This window comes from Artibeus jamaicensis, unplaced genomic scaffold (assembly GCF_021234435.1).
Source record: "Artibeus jamaicensis isolate MK-2021 breed Jamaican fruit bat unplaced genomic scaffold, CSHL_Jam_final scaffold_537, whole genome shotgun sequence".
Taxonomy (NCBI): Eukaryota; Metazoa; Chordata; class Mammalia; order Chiroptera; family Phyllostomidae; genus Artibeus; species Artibeus jamaicensis.
The window spans coordinates 38,336,381-38,354,176 of record NW_026522047.1 but is presented as its reverse complement, the minus strand read 5'-3'; the positions used below and the strand labels follow the sequence as shown (position 1 = coordinate 38,354,176).

At 48.0% G+C, this 17,796-nt stretch overlaps 1 protein-coding gene across 1 annotated transcript in view; it reads right to left on the bottom strand.

Moving 5' to 3' along the window:
• SCARA5 (scavenger receptor class A member 5) overlaps positions 1–17,796 on the bottom strand; it is a 96,046-nt gene that overhangs the window by 59,509 nt on the left and 18,741 nt on the right. The window contains exon 3 of the mRNA XM_037135603.2: positions 10,336–10,464. Coding sequence (XP_036991498.2) covers positions 10,336–10,464 — 129 coding nt within the window. The remainder of the gene's footprint in view (positions 1–10,335; positions 10,465–17,796) is intronic.

Below are 17,796 nucleotides of genomic sequence, written 5' to 3'. Positions count from 1 at the left end.
GCAGGAGCCCCAGGGATGCCTGCCGGCCATCAGGCCACACTGGGCTGCCAGCTGGGAGGGCAGTTGGGGCCATAAGACTTCGGTTTTCTGTCTCCGAGGGACTTCTCGGAGATGGAAGGCATGGGGACAAGACCATAGGCCTGGAGGCCACAGCAGCGGAACTGCCCACCATCACCGGCAGCCCCCGCTCCCGCCCCAGAGACTAGCTGGTTATGTGAGAAGCTCCCAGCCTTGTGTTCCTCCTGGGCCCTCCCACCGCACATGACAGGCACGCTTCTACTAGAAGGTTGTTCACCATTTATCCCAAATTCAACTTGACCAGGGCAGCCTGTATTTTCATTCACTAACTGTGGCAACCCTACATGGGGGGAGCACCTGGAGGGGTCCAGGTGACAGACGATGAGCCCGTTAGGGCTTGCTGCCGAAGCGGACGTGGGAGGCAGGTGAGACAAAGTTCGGAGGGTTCCTTGGTTCTTGGTTAATACAGCTGAGTGGACTGTGGTGTCATTTACAGAGATGGAAGAAAACGGGGGAGGGAAAATCGAGGGTTCTCTTAGTAGTTAACAAATTGGCCTGGAACTGAGGGCAAAAGTCCAAGGTGAAATGATGGAATTTGATGGTCATCACCTGGAACAGAGTTCAGTTAAAGAAGAGAAAAAGGCCAAGGACTGAACTCCTAATTACTCAAAGATTCAGAGGTGAAGCACGTCGGGGGGAAGCAGCAGAGAAGACCAGTCCATCGCTTCCCGGAACTGCTTCATGTTCATCAGAATGCCTCAGAATGCTCGAGTAGCTCTACTCTGAGATGTACAGGGAAACATTTAGTGAGCCCTGGTGTAAACAGGCATCGTGCAAGGCACTGTATCTGTTATCTCACTGAACTGTTACAATACCGAGAAGTGGCCATTACTATCCCCCTTTTAATGTCGTTTCTTAAAAAATGAGGCTTAAACAATTTCCCCTTGTACACAAGATCACAGCTTGTAAATGAACAAGCTGACATTTGAACTCAGGTAGCCTGGTTCTTTCCTCTGAACTGTGTCCCATGGTTTATTTTTTGTATCTCTGCTCTCTCGTTGGTGCAGTCTTCCCAGTGGGGGCTTCTCTTCGTCCCTCCTCCTGTCTCGCTGTGTCTAACACAGTGCCAGCCAGGCCCCTGGTTGGGAGCAGACAAGGCACAATGACTATGGAAGGGTCACAGAAATTCCAAGAGTGTGTAAGTTCTTTTATCCCAAAGGGTGGAGGACGAGATCTCATCAGTAGCTCAGCTTCAACTCCAGTCCAGACTCAAACCCATTCGTTAGTGACGAAATCTACTGGATAACTCTGGCCCATGCAGCAGAAGGTAGAACCAGAAAGTGGAAGGAAAGGTAGGTTTGGAAGGTACAAGGGCTGAGCCATGAAGAGAGAAATACAAGCTACAGAAGGAAAAAAGAAACTAACTTTAGCCCATTCCCATCTTTTGTGTATGCGTGTTTGGCTTAAATTAAGAAAGCCCTTTTTCTTAGCAAGATCTGGCTGCTGCATTCAAAGGTTCCCCCAAATTCCCTCTGATCCTGGCTCCTGGGGTGGAAACTGAGGCAGCTGCCAAGTGTCTCTCTTGTTTCCCAGGTAGCATGGTTAGTTGAGGGCTGGGTTGTGGTATGGCTGGTGGAGGTCATGTTCAATGACAGCCACCTAACACCACCGATGGTCCTCAACCGCGTGCCACAGAGCTGTCAGCAGTGTACATGGATGAATTTAGTCCTCACCGCAGTGCTTCAATGGGGAATGTTTCCACTAAGGCCCAGGTAGCTTGAATAACTCACCGAAGGTCACACAACCAGTGGCAAAGCCAAGGCTTGGACCCCGGCAGTCTGACAGGGCCCATTCACTGCGCCCCTGGGTGCTACATACTGTTCCCAAAGGGAGCCTGGACTAAGGGAAGCCCTGGTGGCAGAGCCCGAACTGGCAACCCTCCGAGCCTGTTCCCCCACCCTCACCCTGGGAACTCTTTCCTGGATCCCTTTGGTTGCTGGGAGGATTCGATGATGTAACATGTGAAAATTCTTTGAGAACTCTGAATTTCGAGCCAGAGGTAAAAGATAAAGGGCTAATTAATGGTCAGTATCAGCCTAGTGGAGGGGAGGGGGTTGGCAAAGATTTGCTGTGAAGGGCCAGGGAATAACTATTTTCAGCTGTGCAGATCGTACCGTCCATGTTATAACTACTCAGCTCTGCCACTGTAGCACAAAAGCAGCTACCGACAACACATAAATGAATGAGCATGGCTGCGTGCCAATAAAGCTTTATTGAAAAAAAACAGGCAGCGGCCAGATTTGACCCTTGGTCTACAGGAAGGATTCCAGCAGGAGGTAGCTGAGGTTGGCCTCTGCCTTGTCCTATCTAATTATTGTAACGATTTGACTGGAGACTCAGGGAGTTTATTGTCAAGTTTGCAGGTGAGATTCCCCCCATGCCCATTTTGCTTACCTGGGGCGTGGTTGGAGGCATCCATCCCAGTCAGAGAGATAGGGCAAAGGAATATTTCGTGGAAAACTCAAGGTGTCAAAACTCTCTTCCTTTTTCCTCACACTTCCCTGGAGCTAAGGTGAGACTTGGTCACCTTCTGCTGGGGAAGATCTGAGAGTTCGGAAAGGCCCACCCAGCCAAGATGGGAGGCAGGGGGAAGGCAGTTTCTCAGGTGACTGAGGTCAAGGTTTAAGGAAGAATGTGGGTGGTGGGCCTTTGAGGTGACCCCACAGCACCTCACAGGACAGTAAAGTGAGCACCTGGGCTGACGTGCCTTTGGTCACTTCCTCCTGGGAAGTGCACACAAGTCTGCAGGCTGCAGAATGGGGACTGGCTCGGGAGACTGGCCTGGGCGTGTTCAGACCTGTCGACACAGGCTGCAAGGAGAAGCTAAATGATAGATGTCCAGGTCCAGACTCAAACTGGTCCCATAGGCTGCAGTACTCGGCAGCAGCCAGAGCGATGACACGTAACCGAGATTACTAATGCGATCCGAGTGAAACTAAAGCAACAACACCACCACCAAAAGCCAGTTACACTGATACAGGAGGAAGGAGTGCTTAGTGAGCATCGTTTCCTTTGAAAGAGATCTGGTGTGCAGGAGGGGCGGAGGATGGGCATGGTTACTAAATGGCCGCACAGTGTGCCATCCGCTGGAAGTGGTCTCATGCACTGCCGTGAGTTGGCGCTAGAAAGGCTTGTGTAGAGTCAAGCAACATGGGCACATGTGGGTGCCAAGATCAAAGTGGGCCAGGAGCCAGCACATCCGGGCCTGGCCAGACCCCACCAGCTATCGCTCTTCATTCCACTTAACTGCCGCGCAAGCCTGGAGCTTGCCGGGTGAGGATGGAGGCGAGGGCTGCCATTATGTCGAGGTGTTCGGTTTAGGCCAACCATTAGCTAAGCACCTACTATGTTCAGGGCATTGGCTAGGCACTGGGAGCCCACGGGTGAAAAGATTCAGCACCTTATCATGAAAGAGCTTCCTTTTGGACCAGAAGAGGAGTAAGCACATACACTAATGATTTCAACATCATGAAGCAAGTCTGCAGACCGGGGCATATACACACAAAGGTCTCCAGACCAGGCCCGATGAGCTACTGTTGAAGTAGCTACTGGAGTTTTCACTTCACTGAAGAAGATGAGGATAAGGAGAAAGCCTTATTATGAGCTTTTCCTGCAAGAAGAACTAAAAACCAGGTGCCTGGGATGGTCAAGGAAGATTAGGCAAAAGTTTCTGCCATTTGTGGCTGTTCTTTTCAACAGAAGCAGAAACTCAGTAGAGGTTGCAGTAGAACCTCATCCATCTGGGACAGTGGGGGTGGGGGCCGTGCTCCCGGGTGTCAGGCATGGCACCGACACCTGGAGCTGGCTCGCTCCTCACCGTCTCCACTGAGGAGCCACCGTGCTGAAAACACCTTCCCGCTCTGATACGCTAGGCCCTGTACCATCACAGCAAGCCCAGGCTCCCTCAGGCAGAGTCTTTTTTGCTATTCTGAGAGCAAAATCCTTCTGGTTATTCCAACAATAATGATGATGTCGATAGCATCTCATAGTGATTATTGTTATGTGCCAGGCACTAAGAGCTTTCATGTTAGTTAATTTAGTTCTCACAACCACCCAATGGGGTAGGTGCCATTACAAGTCCATTTGATAGATGAGGAACCTAGAATTCAAAAAATTAAATAATTTGCCCCATGATTATAGAACCATTCAGTGGTTATGCCGAGATCTGAATCCAGAAGTTTACCCTTAAGACCCATATCCTAAAGATAATACAGCTATTCTTTCAGAATGTAAGGACATATAGAATAATCGAACTATCCTTTAGCCCATTGTTTTTTAGACTATGGCTTGTATCCCTTTCATGAATCATGAAATAAATACATGGGTTGGGACCATTTTTGTAAAAAAATTGAATAGAATAGAGTAGAAAATCATTAGCATGCATCACACATTTAAGACTATTGTGTATATGTGTGAACATGTGTGAACTGATTGTCATGTAAAGTATATTTATATTTTTTAAAAGATTTCATTTATCTATTTTTAGAGAGAGGGAAAGGGAGGGAAAAAAAGAGGGACAAAAACATCGACATGAGAGAGAGATATCAATCGGTTGCCTGTTCTATGCACCCCAGCTGGGCACTGAACCTGCACCCCAGGCATGTGCCCTGACTGGAATTGAACCTGTGACCTCTTACTTAGCGGAACGATGCCCAACAAACTGAGCCACACCAGCCAGGTCTAAAATATATTTCTTACCATAGGTCATGACCAAAGAGTTTGAGAAAGACTAATCCGGTCCAACCTGTTCATTTTGTACAGTGGGTGTACTAAGGTTCATATAGCAAAGTGATTTTCCCCGAGATTACAGAGTGTTAATGGAGGAGCTGGGACCAAACCCAAGTTTTTCTAACTCTCATCTCATATCATCATCAAGCTTAACTGACTGCAAAGAAAGCCAAGAGAAAACAAGTGATAATACTAATGGTAGTGGTAGAACTAATACTATAATAACAACAATAACAGCTGCTATTTTTATCGTGCTTACTGTGAAAACAACCCAGGGAGGCAGACATACTTATTCCTTACATTTTCAGATGAGGCAACTCGGGTCCAGAAAGGTGAAGTAATTTGGCCAATGTCATAGAGCTGGAAGCGGAGGGGCAGGGGTGGAAACTCAAACCCAGCCAGGCTGATCCGAAAGTCCATGGCGTTAAGAAGCAGTGTATGGCAATACACGATCCTGCCTGTGTTACTTGTGTCTGTAAATGCTCTAACGCCCATGCAGTGTATACGTGATGTGTGTATTGACATAATTAATTACACACCTCCTTCTACTAGCACATGCCCTCCAGCAGTGATTCTGTATTTCCCTGTATTTAGATACTTGTCTAAGGCTGCAATAATCATCTTCTTCCCACAGGTCAGATCCCTTCCAAGGTTCCTCGTCCCTTTCACTCACTCACCCGTTCATATATGTGAGAAATCACGCACTTGCAGAATTCAGTAGAGGAGGCAGAATCTTTTCTAAGACAAACCTATGCATAACAGCCTTCCTTGTTCCAGAAAGGATTAAGGCAGTTTATACGGTGACCTAAACTACGCCAGGGTAACAGTAGACGAGAATGAGTTACAGGGAAAACAGGTGGGAACATCGAGGAAGAGCGAGGCCGACAGGAAGCTGCTTCCCACAGAGTCTCTAAGTTGCTGTGGGTGGACCACACATCTGTCCCCAGGCTTTTATTTTAATTACCTTCAAATTCACACATCTTACAATGGGATGAAAACTAACTGCCAGCCTGCATTAATTACCTCCTTAAAAGCCATTTTAATTACTCTCAGATTCACAGTCTCCCGAAGGTGGAAACTGAGTCCTCAAGGACGGCATACCTCCTTCTAAGACAGAAAATAACTCCTCCACGGGCCCTCCTAGTCAGCTTGTGTGACGGAATGAGCAGTGTCCTCAACGGCACTCTCACCACAAGCGTGGGAAGGAACTTCACAGCCCTGCCTCCGACAGTGTCCCAGGAAAGGCTGAGGGTCTCCTGTTCCTAATTCCAAGATGCGTGATGGTATCAGTGATCCGCTGTATAGAGGGGTATGGGCTCTAGCACACTGTTCTCTGATTGTGGAGTCACGGACAGACCTGCCTGAAATAAGGCGATAAAAAAGGGGGGCGGTGGTGCTCAGTTCAAACAACATATGGATCACTGGGTGCTCAGCTCTCCCCAGGCTGAGCCCGGCCCAAGCACCCAGGTCTCAGGAACCAGGCTTCCCTTTGCATAATTAGGCCTGTAACATTAGTGACATCACACTGCCCTGATGCATATGAGTGTTCAGAGTTGTCTACGCTTGCAGAGCAGGACCCACATCTCTCACGATTCCTTTTATTCCTGTGCTACGGACTGAATGTTCATGCCCCACCCAAATTCTTGTGTTAAAATCCTAACCCACAAGGAGATGGAATTAAGACCTGGAGCCTTTGGGATGTGATTAGGTCAGGAGGGTGGAGCCTTCAGTGTGAAATTAGCACCCTTGTAAAAGAGACTCCAGAGAGATCCCTGGCTCCTTCCACCACACCGGGCACAAGAAAAGGTGGCTCTCCATGCACCAGTAAGAGAGACCTCACCAGGCGCCAGCACCTTGATCTCAGACTCCTCAGCCTCCAGAACTGAGAGAAGTAAATGTTTGTTGTTCAATGCCCCAGTCTATGGCAATGGTTATAGCAGCCCGAATGAACCACAAAACCAGGATTTTATTCCATTGCCCTGCACCCACTAAGGGCTCGTAAAGAAGGAAGCCCTTATTAAGGATGACGATGGTGATGTCTGACTGCTGCTGTTAGGAAAGAACTACATTAAGAGGTGAGAGGGGCCCACACCTCACTGAGGAGCTCTCCCTGGTCCCATTCTGTGGCCCACATTGCTGCAATGCTCCAGCTTCCCACCAGTTAGGCCCCCAGGGGCTCGCACTTCCCCCTTCTGCTGTTTCATTTGCACTGTGGGAGTTCAAGTTCCTTGATGACGAGAGAGGGGAGGAAGAGGAGATTTCTGATGACCACAGTGACGTTCAAAACAGTCATGGATAAGATGGAACCTCCTGTAACCCTTGAAGTCCAGCAGAGAACATCTGGTCTGAAGTGCTGGACTGAGGACCTCCCGACCACATGGCCATTCAGTCTCAATTCTCTCGTTTGTGAAGTTAGGACTTCTGTGCTGTTCAAAAATGAATCTGGAATGATGTTTAGATAGAAAGGTGAATTGAAAGAAGTTCCATGTGAGGTTTTATAGAGTAAGCCTTTGTAAATTAGATTATAATTACTGTTAGGAAAACAGTAAGAGCAAGCATCTGTACCCCAATCACGTGTCATCAGTCAGGTGTGCAGATGTGCCACTACATCTCAGGGGATAATTTTGCACCTGGTTGAAAGATGTATGAACTTTTTACTGACAAACAGGTTTTGAAGTCTAAGAGTGGTTCAGACAGAACTCCTCTTGTCTTAGCCAGGGTACCACAGATTAGGTGGCTTAAACAACAGACATTCTTTGTCACAGTGGAGGCTGGCAAGTCAAAGAGCAAGGTGCGGGGAGATTTGATTATTGGTGCGGATGCTCCTCCGGGCTTGCAGATGGACCCTTCTCCCTGTCTCCTCACGTGATCTCTCACTCATCTCTTCTCGGAAGGGCACTAATCTGATCATTAGGGCCCCACCTTCATGACTTAATTATCTCCCAAAGGCCCCCCCTCTTTAAATGCCAACACAAGGAAGGTTAGGGCTTCAATATGTAAATTGGGGGGGGGGGCAGACACAGTTCAGCCCGTAGCATATCCTGTGCAAGGTGACCTCAGCAGGGCACTGGAGAGCATGTCCTGCCCAGGATAGGGAAATGGCCACAGCAGGACAGCTAACAGAGGGCCAGGCAAGCTCTGGCTTACTCTGAACCATGGATCTCCCGATCCCCTCGGTATTTTCTGAAAGGAAGCGTCGCCAGAGGTCTTCAGTCAGGGTAATCTGAGAAGACTTCCTTTCTACCTAAGGCTAGGTAGTGCCTCCTTCAAACTCCCCACAATTGTCCACTGAATTCCCAAGGCCCCTCCTTAGGGGAGAGACAGCTGGTGACTATGTCGTTCACTGATTACCCCTCACCAAACCTTTCCCAGAGGCCAACCTGATCTCTTAGACCAGAACCTGGGGCGGTGACAGTGGCCATGACCATGAGCTGAGAGGTAAAGTATGATGCTTCATTTCATCAGATCCATTCCAATCCAACTGAAATTTGTATTCCACACAGGCCATCTGGTACCCAGGAACTTCAGGTTCAAAGGTGATAATGATCAACATTCTGCCCTGGTTTCCACATGCAACAACCAAGAAAGTGTGGCAACGTTTTCATTAGACTGAGAAACTGTGTTCCATCCTCCTTTCTGAAACTCTCAGGATGTTATCTCACATTCCTTTCAGACCCTAAGCCCAGAGAAAGGCCTTCCCCCACCATTCTGGACAGCTCTGCTTGTTAGGGCTCTCCTCTCCTTTGAGTGGAAATCTGTCTCTTGGTAAAATCCACCCATGTGTCTATTTCTACCCTCCGAGGCCACATAGAATATATCTGCTCTTTCCAGCATGGCAGCTCTTGAGAGAGAAACTTCATCCCCTGCAAGTCTTCTCTTCCCAAGAGAAGACACCCTTCCAGGCCCTCTGCGCCTCCAGAGACCTGCCCCGGGGTCCCCCCAGCCTGACTCTCCTCTGGACCCTCTTCTGTCACCTAAAAGTTCCCATTCAGCAGAGAATCATCATACCATAGCCCCGCTTTCCTGCTGAGCTGCAACACTTTCCAACAATTCTGAAAATTTGTTATGGTTGTGGCTGCTAAGCCCACAAAACCCAGATCCCAATCTCTCCCTGAACAGCCCAAGAACATGTTCAAATCATCCTCCAGCTGGACATCATTCCTGGGATGAATCATGAGTTTCCCGCCTTGTTGCTGTTGGCTGTCCTTCGGGTCTATGGATGGTGGGACAGACACCACCTCTGAAGACGCCCTTTTCCCTGGGTGCGGAAACCCAAGAGCGAAGGCAGCATTGAACATCCTGTCACGAGGCCCAGGTGACTATCTTCACTTCCCAGAAAGTGGGGCCAGACCAGGGAGGTCCTAAGCATCTGCCTCAGAATTTCTAGCAAAGGGTCATCTGCAAGGGCTCAACCTCCAGATTCCTTCCCTGGAGTTAACCCGGGACCCCGCCCTCAGCACTCCCAGTGGGCTCTGCCTGGCCTGCAGCCTTGTTCTGACCCACCCCCACCGGCCACACCCACACTCCCGCTGTGCGTGTGTCCTCTGGATTAGCACGCCAGTCCCCACCACAGTCCCTATTGCAGGGCTCCATCTGTGTGTCCCTGCCTCATCCCTTAGACAGAGAGCTCCTTTCAGGAAGCCCCTGGCTCTTATTTAGCTGTGTCTTCAATCTTAGCGGGAACCTGGCACAGAGTAGGCACTCATGTAAGACAAGTGAGGTTGAAATAAACTGATCTGTTGACATACTTTGTCAAACCTTACATACATCCCTCCATTGAGAAAGGTGGGCACTGAGCACCTCTCCCTCTTGGTGGGAGTCAGGAGAGACCACCACAGCGTCTCTACCTTCACTATCTCTGTCACAGTGGGGTGACCCATGGGGGATGACCTGGGCTGCTCAGAGCGTGGAGTTCTCCCTCCGATCCCTCCGCTCCTCTGTGCTCTGCTCCTTCCTGCCTACAGTATGTGTGCCAAACTCCAGCCCACCACCACCAGCCTGTCCTGCAGACAGAAACTGGGGAGAAGAGTCCAAATAAATTGGGGCAAACCCATCCCACCCCAGTAAGAGCAAAAGGACAACAGGCTGACGGTGACCCTGATGAAGCTCAAATGCAAAGTCATGACCATTTCCATCACAGCCCAGGACGAGGGGCCCATCGTGCTCTGTGCAAACCACAGTTCAGAGCTCTGGGGAGACCCAGTACAATGCACAGCGCCACACAACAATCTGGGAAAGGCCAGAAGCCACTTGGAGGGACTCGGTCCCTGTTCCTGGACTCAGACAAATCCCAAGCTCCCGTAACCCCTGCCAATGACTCATTGCAAAAAAAAAAAAAAACAGGCACTTCGGCTAACAGTGGTGCTGGTGGGAAAGGCTTTCTCCTTCACGTTTTCGTGGGGAGATGGGCAGTGTTGAGGCTCACGACTGTGGGAATAGGGCGGAGGCCTCAGCTCTCCAGTCCCTCTCTGGCAGTCCCTCACGCCCTACACAGCTCCTTCCACCTCCTTACAGGCCAGGACATCTTACCTGCTAAGATGAACATGCCCACGAGAATCAGGAAGACCAGCAGGTAGAGCCCGAGGACAGCATGCTTCAGGGCCGACAGGGAGCCGAGCTGGGTGCAGCAGCCGCCTGCCCGCCGTCTCTGGCATGGATCTATACACCAGGGCGAGGAGAGGAGAGAAAGGAGAAGACACTTGAAAACCTCACTAGCTTTTCCTGTCTTTGGTCTCCTCTCTCCCGATGCTCACAAGTGTGCACGGGAGCAAGCCTCTCACACGCACACCTGTGGTGCAGCCGTGACGACGCGGAGCTTTGCAGAACCAGGCAGGCTTTTCAGCTTCTACCTCTCCTCCCACCCCAACTGTTTATTACAGTTGACACTCACTGTTATTGTGCAGTAGTTTGGGGTATGCAGCAAAGCAGTCGGACAATCACATACTTCCCAAGGTGTTCCGCCTGCTTTTTCTAGTACCTGCTTGGCACCCTACGTAGGTATCACAATGTCATGGACTATATCCCCTATGCTGTACTGTATATCCCCGTGACCGTTTAGTTACTGCTAATTCGTACTTCCTAATCCCTTCACCTTTTCAACGCAGTCCCTCAAGCCCTCCCTGGCACCCATCAGTCTGCTCTCTGGATCTACCGGTCTGTTTCAATCAGGTTTGTTCCCTTATTGCACATTGGTTCTCTAGATTGCACATATAAGCGAAATCACGAGGCCACCCTTTGTGCTCTTGAACAAGCCCTCCGGGCATGTGTACTGCTCACGTGCCCACACAAACCCCCCTCCTGGAGTTAGTCCAAGCAGCAGAGAAAGCACAAATAGCCTGGGATATGTGTTCTTTATAAACACATCCTCATCCCATGTGGCCTGGAGAATACGGAGGGAATTGAAAACAGGGGTTGCAAACCCTGGGAAGGGATGGAAATGAGCCGAGTGGGCCAGGTGGACCCCGGGACCCCGACAGCTCACGCCCTGTCTGGAAGAGGTTGCAGTGTAGAGATGAAGGCTGGGTGTTGCCAGATCCAAAATTTTTAAGACAAGCCAGAAGGGATTTTGAGAAATGTCCCTGTTTTTAAGTGTTAACAACTAATTTAAACAACAAACAAGACAAAAGCCACTGGGGAGTATGAGCCAAGCACGTGTGTGTGCTGAGTCTAACCACTGGTTTGCACCCTCAGGTTAGATTTACAGGAAACGCAGTGACCTCCTTCTGTGAAGCTACCCCAGGCTCACCAGCTTCTGGCCCAAACAGAACAGCAAACAGCAGCGCTCTGCTGGACCTAATGAATAGTTCAGTCCAGCCCCTTCCATACAGGTGTCAGCTGCTGGTGGCAGGCTGTGGGTGGGCCCCAGGTGCTCTGGCTGCAGGCATCTTTCAGGGGGACTCCTCCTTGGAGTCACCCTTCTCCGCAGCCATGCCGAGGCTGGAAGCTCACTGACCTTCGCCTGGAACGTCAAATGGCAGCGGAAAGGAAGGGCTGCTCACCTACCCTGATCCCCAGCATGGCAAATAAGAAGCACTGGAGGGCGTTTTCCAAAACATGCACGTCCCTTGTGTGCCTGTTCTCACAGTCAGCACCTGGAGCGCATTGCACCCAGAAGACGCGTGCGAGCAGAGAAAGGCTGACACCAGGAGGCTGAAATAACGGATATTCCGAAAATGTTTTTGAAGACGGTGTGGTGTTTATAATTCCTTGGTAACTCTGGGTTTGCAAGGGCACTACCTGGGGGGGCTACTTATCACCTCTCAGGTATTACCAGCTCCACTGTGGCCTTCAGGAGGTTTGGTGATGGTGAGGGAAGCAGTGGTGACAACGTCGGGGCCCCAGCCCCCCAGAGGTACTGTGAGGTGAGGGAGATTTTCTCACTCATTTACCTCATCGTATTGAAAATACTGCTGTTAAAGTAGCTAAGTAGAAAACCATCACATAATAGTTTCAAAAAACACTGGGCACAATTTGGAGCAAGTTGTCAAGAAAGACAACTTCTCGTCAGCCCTTAAATATTAGCAATTTTTGAAGAGTTAACCTGATTTTCCACTAAGACTCACCCAAAGTACATCTTTCTAACTCCCCCTAAATCTCCTTCACCAGAACTTTTCATCCTTTGCCACACACTAGGATCTATAAACTGTTTTGCTCCTAAATATTCAGGCTTTTTAAAATTCTTGTGAGAGTTACTGGTTGCAAAGTATTAAAGTCTGTCTCCCTTGAGAGTCAGAGTGGTGGGCGTAGCATTGCCAATGGTACAAATAGGAGCTCTCACGGTCATGGTCGTGGTGGTTGCTCCAGCCCCCTGCTTGGAGCCCAGCTTCCTGTCTAGATGATGACGGGAATGATGGCAGGCCAACTGCTGGGGTGGGTCGGGAGATGCCCGAGCCAAAATGCTCTTATCCAAAGATCTATCCCAGCCAGTCCGGGGCTTCTCCTCTCATTGGCTTCCTTTGACCCTCTTCTTGCTTCCGTTGGAGGTTTAATGAAGTTAAACTATATTCTTTTCATTGTTACAGTTCCAGTGCAATCATGTTTTACTGGTTCGTTATAACAAGAAATCCTTTTCTCTCTCTCAAGGCAAAATTGATTATTTTTTTTGCATGCAACATTTTTATTGAGGCACAGGCACATAATTTGACTGAATTTAAGGCAATCCATTTAGTAAGCTCAATGTTAATACAGTTAAGGATTAAGTGCAAACACTACATTCACAGCCTGACTACATCACAATTTATGAAGTACCAGATCAGTGCTAATTGTCATTGAGCTTGGAATTTTTTCACTTGTGGTAGAAAACAAAAAATAAGTCCCTCTTCATTCCTCTAGGAATGAAAATATTTTCCTAAACCAATCAGTTACAAGGGTAAGGGCTATTTTTTCTTTAATTTGCTCATTAGAACACCAACTTTTATTTAAAGTCTGTACTGATTTTCACCTTGGCGGTGTGGCTCAGTCGGTTTAAGTGACATCTCATAAGCTGAAAGGTTGTGGGTTCAATTCCCAGTCAGGACACAAGCCCAGCTTGTGTGTTAGGTCCCGGTCAGGGTGCCTCCAAGAGACAACTGATCGATGTTTCTCTCTCGCATCGAGGTTTCTCTCCCTCTCTTCCTTCCTCTCTCTCTAAAATTAATAGGCATGTCCCCAACAGAGGATAAAAAATAAAGTCTATACTGACTTTCAATCTTGGCAAACCAGGAAGAGGAAAATCACACAACCAATGGTAATGCTGACTCGAGTCTCGCCTTCGTCCTTTGCATGTGTGTTGCTAGCTCTCTGTAAGAGCCAAGTTCGATGCTGTAGCTCTATTTTTTTCATCAGAAAGAAGTGCCTCCCTTCCCTGCTACCTGAGGCCTCAGTCTAGTAGAAAGAACCCTCTGGTGTGAGGTCCCTCCATCAACTAACACACAGAACATAGACCTTTCTCTGAGAGTAAGACTTGATTACTTTGCTCATGCAAAAAAATCTATTTTAAATAGAACATAATAAGGGTTTCAAATAGAGGTTTTCCACAAATTGTTACACAAGCAGAACGTGAATGGTGTTGGCAAGATGGCTAGAGAATATTACCATAAAGGAAAGAAGACAATTTAGGGGAAAGACAAATTATTTAGTCTGCTCATAGCACATTTATTGACTTTTTAATTTAACATGGCAGCAGCGGGTTAGCTGGGTAAACCATTGAAATTATTTAAACCGAGTGGAAGATTGAAAACACTCCAGAATGATACACTCAGTAATGCCAGGGCATAAGCATGCTCACTCACTTGTCTCTTAAAAAAATAAAAGAAATGAGCTATCAAGCCATGAAAAAAACATGGAGGGACCTTAAATGCATATTACTAAGTAAAAGCAGTCAATCAGAAAAGGCTGTATACTGTTTGAGTCCAACTCTGTGACATTCTGGAAAAAGCAAAACTATGAAGACACTAATAAGATAGTGGTTGCCAGGGGCTGGGAGGGGAGAGGGACCCATAGGTGGAGCACAGAGGGCTTTTTGCACAGTGAAGCTATTTTGTGTCACACTAATAATGCACACACGTCATTATGCATTTGTCCAACCCATAGAATGTACAAGGCCTTGCATGAATCCTTATGTAAATTACGGACTTTGGATGGTAATGATGTGTTGATGATGTAGGTTCATAAATTGTAACAAATATACCACTGTGTTGCAAGATGCTGATGGTGGAGGAGGCTGTGCAAGGTGGGGGGGGCACAGAGTATATGGGAACTTTCTGCACTTTCCACTAATTTTGGTGTAAACTAAAAGTACTTTGAAAATAAAGTATACTTTCTAAAAAGAAGAGACTTTGACCTATGAAATGTTTGGGTAATACTTCAACAAGCATTTATGGAGCACCCACCATCGAGCATCCTGCTGTGGAACACAGCTTTCAGGGTGGCCCCGGGTGCTCCCTGACCCCTGTGTAGCCCTCTTCCACATGGCACCAGGGTGGTTTGTGGGACAAATGGACTATGGCAGAAGTGATGGCGTGTCATTTCTGAGATGAGACAAAAACGCTGCCTCTTCCTTTTTGCTCACTTTTTCTCTTTCTTGGAACAATTACTTGGAGGGAAGCTGGCTGCTGTGTCCATGAACACCGTATGGGGAGCCCACATGATAAGGAGTGGGGGGCCCTCATCCCACAGCCATGAGAGCGAGCCTGGAAGCAGATGATCTGGCCAAATGAAGCTTTCAGATGACTGCACCCTGGCCGAGCTCTTGACAGCAGTGTCGTGAGAGATGCTGAGCCGGAATCACCTAGTGAAGCTGCCTGGATTCCTGCCAGACTGTATTATACATCATTATATTCCTGAGCCAAATTTTGATGTGAAAAAATAAATAAAATCTTGGCTTTCCTTACACACCCATGGCTTCCTCAGAAACTAGGTGAGACTCAATTTTTGTTGTGTTAAGCTGTGTAGTTTTGGGGTAATTTGTTATACGGCAGTTGGTGACTAATGCACTTGTGTTAAACAACAGGAAATGCAAAGGTAACAAACCACGTGTAGGAGACACTTTGTAGCCTCGTTCACTTGCAGCTTCCCAGTGCCTGGCTCACAGTAGGCACTCAGAAACTACTGGTTGAACAAGAAATTCAAATGCAGCCACAGCCCCTCAGATGTGAGCATCTGAGGGGGAGAAAACATGTGAACAGGTAACTATTACACAGGTGTGAGTGACGCATCTGTTAAGAGAGATAAGCAGAATACCCGAGGCTATGTTTCATTGTGTTGGGAAGTGGTCCTTGATGGAGGAGAGAGTAGCAGGCGAGGCCTTTCTAGACAGGCTGAAACCCATTGTCTCTCCTCTTCAGCTTTATCATCTGATTAACAGCTATATACAGAAAGCTGTGACTTTAAGAAGACTTCCTTCCTATGAGAACAGTTCCGGAGAAAATACGAGACAAATCTGTTAGTTATTAAACATAGTTGTTTGTAGACATGGTCACACACAAGACAGATCAAGGGAGAACATGGCACAAAAACATAAAACAAAAACAAAGCTCTTCCAAGATGTGGGAGAATCAAGGGACAAGGTTTTTCCGTCTTGCAGTGGCCTCCAGAAATGAGGGTGGCATCTCAGGAGATCAGAAAGCCAAGAGGAAGGGCTGCAGGGGCCTGGACAGGGCAATGCCATTGGCTCTAAGAAAGGAAATGGAACATTAGAAAAAAAGCAGAGTGTCGTCTAGAACGAGTCCCCAGTGCTGGACTGGGACGATGTTGTTTGTCTCAGCGCGGAGCGCGTGCTGCCCGTGGGCTGGGAGCTGTCAGACGCATGGTGTTCCCACCTCTGGCCATCCCGTCCGCATCTGGCCTGTGCAGTGTCACATGGCCGTGTGTCCCTAGGCGGTTATTTTTTTTGTCACTCCACATTTTTAAAACTTGAATTTATTTGAGAAGGAAATGTGATCGCCTCATCACAAGTGGAAACTTAGCATCTCTCTATTCCACATTAAAATAAATACCTAACTTAAAATAACAAATTTACACCCATACATCACTTCACGGCCTCTTCAGTACCACTGTATTGTACACAGTCATGTCTGAGAAACACTGACTTTAGTCAAAGTCATTAAATCTCAGCTCGGTGACAAATTGCAAGAAAAAAGTTGGTGTGCTCCAGGGAGATTTTGTTTATAGAGAAGCAAAACCAAACTTTTTAAGTGTTTGAGATTTAGAACATGCTAGAAGATAGAACACCACAGATTAAGTGCCACTGAAAGAATGTCGCAGCCTTGACATTACTGCTGGAAGTTACATCTCCAGCAGTAACTTCCTTAGTCAGCTGTCTGTCTCCATCTCCATCCGCCCCAGGCTCTAAAAGACCATCTGGGGCAGGAGGTACCGTGTTGACCTCTCACCCCTCACCCAGCAGGCAGCACCGCAGTAAGTTCTTTGCAAGAGCAAAGATGAGTGAAAGGCGGTTGTTTCTTGGTGCAAAGATCATCTCTTCCATTTGTCTTACACCAATAGTTGACACATTTTTGTTGGCTGTAAAAACATGTTTTTGAGCAAAATTTTGGTCTGAAAAAAAAGAGACAAAATCTTGGCTTTGCTTGTTCACCCATGACTTTGGACTGCCTGCCACTCGGTGCCCAAACAGGTGAACCCCAGGAGCAATTTCTTGGAACTGAACCGACACTTTCATCCCTGCCGAGCACGTCATCACACACGGCCTGGAGGCTGTGGCCTCACCACCGCCCGGACGTTCTGAGCTTAATTCCACGAGGAAACCCCACATCTATGGCACAGGGCACACAGTTCTGGAGTAAGGCATTTACCACGTCAAAAGAATGTGAAGACGCATCCCTGGAAAATCAATGAAAAGGCTCGCTATTATGAGAGCTGGCTTTATTTATTTTTTATTTTGATTTCTTCTTAATAGGACATAGTCAAAATGGGATTGTCTCAAACTATTTTATTATTCCAGGAGGATAGCATTGCAAAGGGTTCCTTTTGATCATGGGAATGAATAAGAGTACCACCCTCAAGAGCTTTGGTTAAAATGTTGTCCGCAGAGGGTGGGGAGGTGCTCGGGAGCAAGGATTAAAGATCAGGAAAAAAAAAAAAAAGTTTACCAGAAAACCACACAACCCCAGACGGTCAAGCTGAGGATGCATCAGGAGACACATCACCCTCTCCCAATGTCAATGCCTCGGGAACTCTGGGTCCCAGTTTCCCTAACGCTCCCACAGGGGACAGCATGGGGTCGGGGCTCTGTGGAGGCAGACCCAAAGCCTCCACGTGTGGACCGCGAGACTGTGAGAAAGCATGGTAAGCAGGCCCCTTCCTCAGTTCAGCCTGTCCCTGACACACTGATTTTTCAATTTCCTACCCATCATTTCAGAGCATTTGGGGAATTGCCTGTTTGGATTTATTTTCCTCTCATTAACAAATTACAAACTATGTGTGACTGCAGTGGGCACTTAAATACTTATTTCCCAAGAGACTGGGTCTATGAACAACACAAAAAACAGGATG